The 11141-nt window shown below is 29.8% G+C and overlaps 1 protein-coding gene across 1 annotated transcript; it reads left to right on the top strand.

Annotated features, from left to right (window-relative positions):
• The first annotated feature begins 5881 nt into the window (after nt 1-5881).
• Nucleotides 5882-9611, top strand: LOC110714992 (G patch domain and ankyrin repeat-containing protein 1 homolog). Its single transcript, XM_021893552.1, has 4 exons — nt 5882-6242; nt 6339-6392; nt 7702-7824; nt 9109-9611. The coding sequence occupies exons 1-4, from the start codon at nt 6192-6194 to the stop codon at nt 9235-9237; spliced, it is 357 nt and encodes a 118-aa protein (XP_021749244.1). The 5' UTR covers nt 5882-6191; the 3' UTR covers nt 9238-9611.
• The last annotated feature ends 1530 nt before the right edge of the window (nt 9612-11141 follow it).

The following is an 11141-nucleotide window of genomic DNA, read 5'->3' as shown; positions in this document are numbered from 1 at the left end:
TTATGTTATTATCGTGGCATTCATTCAACAATCAATCAACGGTTGGTTATTGGTTATCAATGACTTGACGTTGATGTGATCCGTTGTAGAAATAATATACGGGTTTAATGATTTATTAATGGTTAGTTATTAATCTATATAACTAGACAAGTGTTTTGACTTGGCTTGAACCCAGGTTTAATTTCAATTAATTTTAGATTTATTATGTATAGTTAAAATACAATAATGAATGTGTTGCAAATAAATTGTTAGATGTCATTTCACTTAAATTTATAAATTTCATCTTCATATATACAATATTGTTATTTATTTATATTTACATGCATCATATTATATTGAATTGGGAGATTTCTTAAGAATTGATAAAAGCTAGAGTGTACTTGTACTAATGCACGGAATATATTTAGGAAAAATAAGTTCATATAATGCGGAAAGGCTACACATACAACCATTGTATGTGGTCCTCACATACAATATGACATGGCTGCCTTTAATTGGTTGGTGAAATGGGTCCCAAATTCCACCATATTTGAAATTTTATTTGAATTTTAAATAAATTTCAGATTTAACCTAGCCTTTGAATTTCAAATTTTGTGTTATTTCCAATGCAAATTTTATTTCTTAAAAAATAAAATATAATAAATTTTTTTGTTCCTATTTCATCTTCCACCTTCGACATTCTCCATGGAAGCTGAATGTTTAACTTTAATTTTTTTTTCTTGAATTATATTTTTCGTCTTTTTCGACATTGAATAATTCATCATTTTTCATCAACATGTCATCTCCTTCGTCACTCTTTCGGCAGACCCTCTAATTTCACCAAAACTCCATCTTCAATTCCTCATCTTTTTAACCATCTTAACAATTGTCATCTTCCACTAATTCATTAATAGACAAGCAAAATAAATATTCATTTACTTGAAGGTAATCTTGAACACCGACCTCAATTTGGGAAGGAAAAATCGTCTACTAAAAACCATAAGAAGCCCATGAGGTCCTTTTCGATTTTTGCAATCTTGCATACCAAATATACTAAATTCCTAAATTTTTCTTATTATTATTATTAATAATAATAATAATAATAATAATAATAATAATAATAATAATAATAATAATAATAATAATAATAATAATAATAAAAGCTGAACTCCTAAATTTAAGAAACAATTAGTTCTAGAATTCGATCTTATGGCTTGTCTAAAAAAAATTATGGAAAAAAATATATAAATAAACATGAAAATCCTCAATTTTGCTTCTTTCAAAAAAAAAAAAAAAAAAAAAATCCTCAATTTTGAGGAAGGAAAAAGGATGAATGGCTTTATAAAGTAAAACCCCCAAAAATATCGAACACTTTAATTTGCAATTTTTTTTAATAACACAAATAGTTAAATGTGGTAAGCAAGTATTTTAATCGTAATTGCAAAATAATTTTGGTAATTACAAAATAGAATATCATGATTACAAAAAAGAAAGTAATTAAGTTTGATTATTTTACTAAAATAAAATAAACAACTTGAGTAATGGAATGATAAATAATTTTAACATTTTTACACCTATGAATAAGATCACATAATATCGATATAATTGATGTATGTGTTTGTGTATACTGAGGATTAACAAAGGGAAGTGCTAAACGCAACCTGACTTTACTTAGCGCAGCCTCTATTCCACTCATTTATTAGATGTAGGGAAAAAATAACCATTTTATATTTTTTCCTCTCAAGTAATCTCTAATAACAAGAGTGCATTAATTTAACTTAAAATACATTGAATTTGCAATGGGTAATGATTTTTACATTAGCCTCTTCGAATATGATAAGAATCATACGAATCTATTATGTGTAGAATCAATAAAACCACTTTTCATCTTTCAAAAAAAATAAAAAAAATAAAACCACTTTTTTATATTTCGTTCAAATTGTATGAAATGATTGAGCCTATTTCGTGTGTCACCCAACTTCATCCGATTCGTGTTCATATTCATTAGATCTCGATATATTGTTCAATAATTGATTATGTAAGTAATTCGAATAAACAAAGGTATAAATTTCTGGAAATTAGGTGTGGAAGAAGGTGGAAAGGAAAGCAGGCAAAAATGTCGTGAAGATGATTTTAGCTTAGAAGGGTATTTATGGTATTTAGGAGGGGTGTATAGTAGTAACTAGAGGTTGCGTTTAGCAATCATGTTAACAAATTATCCACAAACACTAGTGAGGTTCTAATTATTTTATTGTGGAAGAATTAATTAAATGATTAATAACAATTATTGGATAAAAACCTTGATAGCCTCGACTACAAGGGTTTTCTCACTCGCCCTCAATCTTATGAGAAGTGGACTATCTTTCATATAATTTTAACTATTTACAGTATTATTGTAATAACAATGATACACTCCACATCTTAGTGATACTAATGTTAATTAGAAGTACTAATGTTAAATTTTAAAATATTTTACGAATGGTCATGTTATATACCAAAAAATACAATACATACCATTCCTCCAGATCTACTTCCTCGAGGTTAGGTATTTGAATCTCTTTATCCTTATTTTTTATAGGGGAGTAATAGTGATGTGGCAGAATGATTAAAGTTGATTGAATGGTGATGTGGCATAATGAGAAGTTTAGAAGGTGACCTGACATAATGAAATATTGAATAGGTGATGTGGAGTAAGTGAAAAGGTCTACGTGACACATAAACTTTAGTAGGAACGCCTTATAATAAATTAGTATAGATTTTAACATAAACCGGTGACAGAAGGATACATTAGTAACCCTAATATATGTTAGAGTGATTTTTTTATTTTTTTTTTATTAAAAGTACTTTTCTAGTAACATGATTATGATTAATTTAAAAAATTGTAAACACATGAGATTATTTAGCACTAATAAGATGTAACACTTGTAAGTGATAATAATTGTGTACAACACGTATGTATTATATTTTGCAAAAAAGTATTCATATTTCATCTTTAGAATTGGCAAATTAATGTTGGTCATTATAGTTTAAGACCTCTAATTCATTTATATATTGATAGTGTTGTTTGAATTTGTTTGAGAGACATGTTGAAGTATTTATTTATAATGTACTTTCAATTGTTATTTCATGCTGCTAACAAATACAAATTACTCCCTTGTGTTACCAACTTATTTATTTAAATAATTTTTAGGTACTTGAAAAGTATAATTTGTATATTAAGATTATTTTTGCGATTCACATTACTAGTTTATCAAATTATCATCAGATCCATTGTCTAGCTTGTTGATCTTCATTTTCAACATTTTTTGGTTTGCAAAATTTTAAGATTATTTTTAACTTTATCAGAAATTCATTGGCATTAAAATATAGCTTTGATCATCTTCTCCGGTAGTAAGTTCTTCTTTGTTGGTGTTAATGGCTTAGCCATCTTTTTAACTTCATAAGAACTTTTTTTTAATTATTTTTTTTATTTTTTATTTTTATAAATTGTAATATGGCTCGAATTTGTAGCCTAAACAAATGAATAGCATTTTTTTTTTTGAGAAGAAACAACAAACAAGGGAGGGAGCATTTGTCAACTGTCATTGCCGAAAAACTAAGGATGATATTTTCTTATGATCTTTATTATTTTTATTGGGAAACACATTAAAAAAAAAGCATTGGGTTTTTAAAAAAAACAACAAAAGCATTTAATGCTGAAAGTTTGGCGCTAAACTACCCGCCTAGAATGTAATATGGGTGAAATATTTCCCAGTAATTTTCCCTCTTCTTTTTTTTTATCTAAGATGATGTGGCAAGTTTCAATTGGTGTTGTATGTAGAGCCTACATACAACAATTGTATGTGTATCAGTTTCCTCATATAATGGTTTATAAGTTTAGATAATCAAGACTAACATTTTATGCACCCGATACAAGCTTGATATTATAATGCATGTAATCACCATTAAATATTTACTTTTTTTAAAAAAATAAAATTCGTATTTAATATTGTAGAACAAATACCCTAACTGGGTAATTACCTCTTACAGGATTCTATCACAAATGATTAGTTGAAAACTTTTAAAAAATTTAAAAAGATCTGATATTAATTAAATAGTATAAAAATTATCGTCACATAAAAGGTTTAACAAAATTTTAAAGTTTAATGGTATTAGTTTATCATGATTATGGCTTTTAAAAAAAATAAAGAAGTAAAAAAATATACAGAGTATGAAAATCTAATTCTATTAGTCATACACTCTGTATTATTTTTATAGATGCTAAATATATTGTTAATAAAAAAGAATTCCAGAACTACGTATAATAATAAGTTATAAATAATTGAATATTGAATATTGTGAGTGTTAATACATAATTAAAATTGTGCTTTAATTAAATTCATGCATTGTGAAATATGGATGAAAACCATTGAATAATTATTGGCATTGGTTGTTGATTTAACAATAACATATAATAAAAAAATACATCAACACTAACTTTTATATGTGGCCAGCTTTTATATAAGGAGAACCAATTGTCGATCTCTGAACCAATTGTCGCAAAATGCAAGTAAGGAACCAACTTAGCCAAATCAATATACTTATATCTCACTACAATCTAAATTACATATATTTTATTTAGGATCATGGGCCGGACCATTGCTTGGGTGGGCCACCCCTTAGATCCGTCTATGGTTGTTGGGGTTACTTTGTTATTTAAGGGTTATTCAATAAGTATAATAAGAGTTATTTTATCAGTGTTATAGGGATACTTCGTTTTTTTACAAGCGGTCACATGGTGTGACCAGCCGCACAAAAGACGCGTTAAAAAAAATCCAAATTTGAGACAAAAAATTTCAATATAATAATGTGAAAAGTTAAATGTTGATTGATTGGTATAGTTATGTAAATGATTTTTTGCTTTCTTATTAGTGGAATAGTTATTCAAAATTTTGAAAACTCACATTATTATGCAAGATTTCATTTATTTTTATTTTTTTGTTTAGCTTTTAAGACAATTTAAGTAGTTTAAATGTTGGACACCAACTTTTTACTCCCCTCGCCCTTGGCTTATGTAATAGAGATAAATTTACGACTATAATAAATTTTAATAAGGTTGAATAAATTCAAAAAAAAATTTATAATTCAAATAAATGAAAATCAGGTGAATAAAAAACATTCTAAAAAAAGTTTCGTAAATTTCATAATTTTTGTTACAAGTCGATTACTTGATCCAAAGTATCCGAACCGAGGTTTGAACTGGACTTGAAACAATGAGCCGAAACTTGACCTGACTCAGAGTGAAGTCGACTTTTTTTTGACTCAATACCTGATTCAAAAAGTTATCCAATACTTGAAGTGACTTGACTCTTTTTTTTATCAGAGATAAGTCAAGTTAAAACATAATTAGCCAACCAATTCACATAAATAGCTTCATTGTTCGTGCAAAGCCATAAAAAAGGTGTCTTGTTTCATTGTAAAAAAGCTTAAGGTAATGTTTATTTCATCTTATTTTTACTTATTTTAGATAAAGTCAGAAAAAAAAAGTTCATATCAAAGCAAAAAAAAATGTTTTGACATAATTTATCGTTTTATGTGTGGTTTTTTTATCACAAAATATCTTTAATTTCGTAATGAAAAAAGTTATGAAAATTACGTAATCAATAAAATACACATTATTATGAATCTAACAAGACCTCATTTTCTAATAGATTAGCGTACACATATAAAGGTAATGTTAAGTCAAATCAGACAATCAGATCAGATCAGAAAATATAAATTTAATAAGCAAAAATAAAATAACAACCACTGATTCGATGGTGCACGGTGGTGATAATGGGTAAAAAATATTGAGGAAATCCAAGTTAATAAGACTGAAATAATTGATATATCAGGAGTATAGCGGTCAAATTAGACTTATAAGTTAGGGGTGATTTTATAATTTCATCATTTTTTCCCCCTCAATTAAAGTTGCAAATTGCGACATGATATACAAAATTTGTATATAAGGCTTTTTGACGAGGGCAACCTCAAATATATTGGGAGTAAATTCGTTAATTGAAATTGAATTTTTTTTTGACGAGAAATTGAAAAACTTTAATTAGTCTCAAATGAATCTTGAATATTGAGCATAAAGGTCGTCGGTCGCACCACCCAAATACTCGTAAATAATTTTCCAAAGCTACGACACCTGAAGACCGATTGAGGCTAGCATCGAAGAGAGAGATTAGAGAATGGAGGGATCTTCAACTTCTGCTCTTAATTCCTCTAATATCGGATTTCAGGTGGTCTTCTTCCTCTTTAATTTTTCTTCAATTTTACAATTTTATATGTTTATTAATTTTTAATCCCTAACTCTTCAAATTGTAAATTATTCTCAGTTGTTGAAGAAGCATGGTTGGAAGGAAGGAACTGGTCTTGGTGCTTCTCAACAGGTTCTTCTTTTTCTCTCATACTTCTAGTTTTTTCAATTTTTTTTTTTTTTTTTTTTTAAAATAAATAATTTTAGGGCTTTTTTGGAACTCTATCAAATATGAATTTCGAGTTTAAAAGAAAACTAGATGAATTACTAAATGAGAGAATAGATTTAAGAGTTGCATTATTTGAAGTTTCACCTTGAAAACTATGTACGAATTATAGTGTATATATGTATTTTTGTTTACTGTGATTTTTGTTTGCACAAAACCTTAGGTTTACTGTGGAAAGACTTAATTTTACTACTTAGATTGCCAAGTTGTGAATTACTCCTTCGCTTTGAAATTAAATTGGCATGTTGGAAGAGAGAGGAGCGTTTTTTTTAATGCTATGCAGTATGCACACATAAATACGCAATGAGCGGTTGCTAGATACAAAGCATTACGGAGTAGATAATACGGAGTACTCCGTATGGATGTTTGATTTTGTCAATTTTTATTGATATTTTCAACTCAAAAATTTAACAACGAAGTATATTAATAGTGCGTATTAGATAATACAGATGTGGATAAGAAAAGGGATTAAGGGTAATGTTGTCTATTTTATCACTAGGTATTGATCGGTTATAGTATAGTGGAGTTTGAGGGGATGTTCTCTTTATTGTGGGGATGCATTCATTGTCTGTTGCTAATTTTCGACTTGTTTTCTTTTCCTCGGCATAGTTGATTTTCTTTCTCTTTGTATTGTTGTATACTTGTATATTATTTCTGTGTTATTTGTTTGCACGATGTTGAATATTTTGTTGAGCTTGTTCTTTTTCTTTCCTATTTGAATCTTCATACCCAAATATTCGTGTGTGTGTGTGTGTGTGTGTTTTTTTTTAGTTGTGTTGGAGCCAAGTTCTAATTGAGGAATGGATCAATATAAAACAAGAGATTTGAAATATTTGTTAAATTCATGGATTATTTTGCTTTATGAGCTTTTGAAGCCTTCTGTGTTTTTCCCTTTGAATTGACTCACTCTATGAATATAGTGGTTATTGAACATGATTTTGTATCATACAAAGTATTTGGTTGCATTTTGGGTGCCATATTGTACCGAACCCCATTCAGGACCTTAGCATACTTTTTCTTGTGTATGCCATAACGAAATATGGTAAAAGACTGCAACCGGCATCTCTCATAAAATTTATGGGTAGAGGCTTATTTGTATTGGTTTGAATTGTAAATACCTGTTTATCTATCTGTTTCATGCTGTGCATGTATCTGCTTGTAGTTTTGAAAATCAAAATATAATGCTGTCTTAATTGGTGATCTATGGCGTTAACAGGGTAGGTTGGAGCCTGTAAAAACATATGTTAAAAAGAACAAAAGAGGTTTAGGGGCAGAAAAGTGGAAAAAGAAGGCTTTGCAATCATCCACTACAACCACCTCTGGAGAGAAGGAGAAAACTGTAAGTTTCACCTGCTTCTTTTACAGAACTCAATCCTGTGTTGTTGCTGTCAACTAAATTTTTAGCTTATTACTTTTATTTTTTCGAATATGGAGAATTCCGGGATGGAATTGTGTGATTGTCGAAATCATAAACAAAGAGGATATAGTTTCCTTTTTTCTTTTTTTAAAGAGTAGGAGATTATTGCTTAGTTTCCTTTATATATATGACGTACAAGTAGCAGTGAATATGGTTACCTTTGTGTTTTAATATTTTTTTTGAAATTTTGTTGTTCTTGTAGTGTATTTACTTTTTATTGCTTGATGATTTCTCATTGTTCAGCTCTTCATTTGGGGCTGTCGATGAAGTTATCGCTTTTTAAGAAAACCAATTATTATCTTTACTATTGTGATTACTGCTTTAGGATTGAAATTTTAAAATAAAGAGGATTTCGTTGACTTTTTCGATTTTCCCTCTAGCAGATGATGTGATGCATGAACTTTGTTTACTATTTGGTTAGAACAAGCTCAACTATATTATATATGCGAAGTTATGGTTTTGTTGTGCACTTTTGTTCAAGCTCCACCTGCAATTTTCTTGCAATATTATTTACCTGCATTTCTACAACCTTTCTTTGCCACCAAGATTGTTATCTATCCCAAGTCTACCGATTATGTGAACATGTGAGGTCCTGAGTAGTGTGGTCAGTATCTGTGTTTCTTGAGCTGGTGGACAAGGATTGGTTGTGGAGGTGGATTCTGTATTACCATGCCATATTCTGGTGTGTATATTTTTGAGTCAGATTTAAATTGCCTTCGAGTAGTATTCTCAAGGTCCTATTATTTTTGGTCAGATTGAATCATTAAGGTTGCGTGGTGAAGTAAACTCCTCAACCCTCATTATTGAATCATATATTTTAAGTAGCTGAATAAGCTATGCCCTCTTTGTAGTTGCACAAAATGCGACTCCATGACACTTCTACTTTTGCGCTCTGTTTTGTTATGGGAGACAATCCTCATTGTTTAGAGTAGGAATTTTCTATTGAGTATTTGCATTGGGTTTTGCTCTTTTTTTTTTCAATTATGCTGTTTGGAAATGCATGTAATCTATGGAATACAGTACTATGAAAATGTCGCTTTGAGTGGGGACGCAGAAGGGGGGGAGGGGAAACTGCTGGTGGTGCTGTGTAACTACTGAGTATCGCTTAATATTGATTAATTAATTTATTAATTGGTTGTGGGCCTTAGTCCAATCCTTAGATCATCGAGTCCTCTCTCTTGCTAATTCTGTTGCTATTTGTGACAGGAGAAAATGTCAAAAAAGGAGAAAGCACTCTCTAAAAGGGTGCGGAAAATGCTGGATGAAGAAAAGCGCCGGCGAGAGAATGAAGTTCGTCAAGCATTCTTCAGAGAGTTTTGGCCAGAGAATGTCTGACATTGGGTCATTAGGACAACTAATTGCATGCCCTTAATTGTTGGCGATACCATGTACAGGTCTTCTTTCTTGCAACAGCGCTTGGAAGATCTCTGGGAAACTTTGAAAATAATTGGGGATCTTGCCTGCACTTGCACGCCGTAAATAGCCTCACAACCCACACACCCACCTGCTGCACCCTAGATTAGTACCAAGTACTTGTATTTTGGGTACTCGTCTTATGTTATAATTGTCGCACTCGATGCTGATGTGACCTACAAATATTTGTACAATTATAGTATTGATAGCTAGGATTAATGATTTAATGAGGGTCAATTGTTTGTATATATGGGAATTTTTTATTCATATATTCTAAATTTTAAATTAGATGTTCTAAATTATACTTATATATTTTAAGTTATATAAATAAAATATTTTAAATTTTTACTCACATGTTTTAGTTCTTAAATCAAATGTTCTAAATTATTACTCATTTAGTCATTTATTCTAAATTTTTCCACAAATGTTCTAAATCTTAGATTAGTTTTCATATAATTATGGGTTCTCACTTCTCACACTTACCGTAGATTTGAGATTCAATGAGAAGTTTCTTAAAATAAAAAGAGATAAATGTGCATATATTTTGAACTAAATGTGTATATATTATCTACTAAATATGCAAATTTGATTTTCAACCTGCTACTTTTTTTAACAATCTGAAAAAACGAAAATTTATGCACATTATACACAAAAAAATATGCACATTGAATTTTAGTCAATTTTTTTGCACATTTAGTTAAAAAAAAATATGCACATTCAGTATAAAATATATGCACATAAAATCCTTCTCATCTTTCTCATTTTTAGGAACTTTTCATTTGGCCCTAAAAATCTATATACTTCCTCCGTTTTTGTTAGTTGCATCATTTTGGTTTTTATGGACTCCTAGGCAATTTTTGGAGTAGAGAGATGTGGAGAGAATTGATAAATAAGACCCATATGATTGGAGAGAGATAGATAGAATTTTTAAACTAGGAAGGAAAGTGATGCATCTAAATTGAAACTTTATTAATTAGAAAGTGATGCAAATAAACGGAGGAAGTATATTATAATATTTTGGATTGGGAGATTTCTTAAGCATTGATAAAAAATAAAAATAATAAAAAAAAATTCCAATATTATCAATAGTGTCTACTATTTAAAGGGAAATTCATTTACTCCATGTGTCATACTTCCCCCGGTTTTTTTTAAGTGTATCATTTTGACTGTCACAACGTTTTATCTAGGCAAGTTGGATAGAGTAAAATATTGTAGAAGTAGAGTTTATTGAGAAATTAAAAATTAAAGAAAAGAGATACTGGAATAATAGTTTATTACTAAAAAATAAGAAATGTGAGAGGAGAGAAATAAGAAATCACGTATTCATGGAGAAAGAAGAAAGTACCAACTATCCGACAAATTTTGGAAATACTCATTCAGCAGAAATATCCTAATAAAACTGGCCAAAATGTAGTGCCTATTTTACAATCTGCCTATGAACAACTTTGTAAACAAGTTCATATTAGAAAGTTGGATCTTATTTTATTGCTCGTGATATTAATGTTAAAATATTATGCGTGTTTTTGAAGGATCATGTATACTTCCTCCGTTTTTTATTATCCGCAACAAGTGTACCTTTTGCGGAGGCCGAGGCAAAACTTTTAAAGCATGATTATAGAAAATTAAGTGTATATGGTTAAGTATTAATTCAACTAAAATTAAACTAATAACCCACCACCACTAGCACCACCCTAAATCGAAACCACCACCACCATCCAGCGGCACCAAAACCACCACCACCACCCAGCGGCACCGAAACAACCCAGCTACCACAAAACCACCGCCGCAACCAACTCACCCACGAAACCACCCATTACCGCACCCAC

This window comes from Chenopodium quinoa, unplaced genomic scaffold, assembly GCF_001683475.1.
Source record: "Chenopodium quinoa cultivar QQ74 unplaced genomic scaffold, ASM168347v1, whole genome shotgun sequence".
NCBI lineage: Eukaryota > Viridiplantae > Streptophyta > Magnoliopsida > Caryophyllales > Amaranthaceae > Chenopodium > Chenopodium quinoa.
Note: the sequence above shows the minus strand (reverse complement) of the source record. Positions and strands in the feature narration are given on the sequence as shown.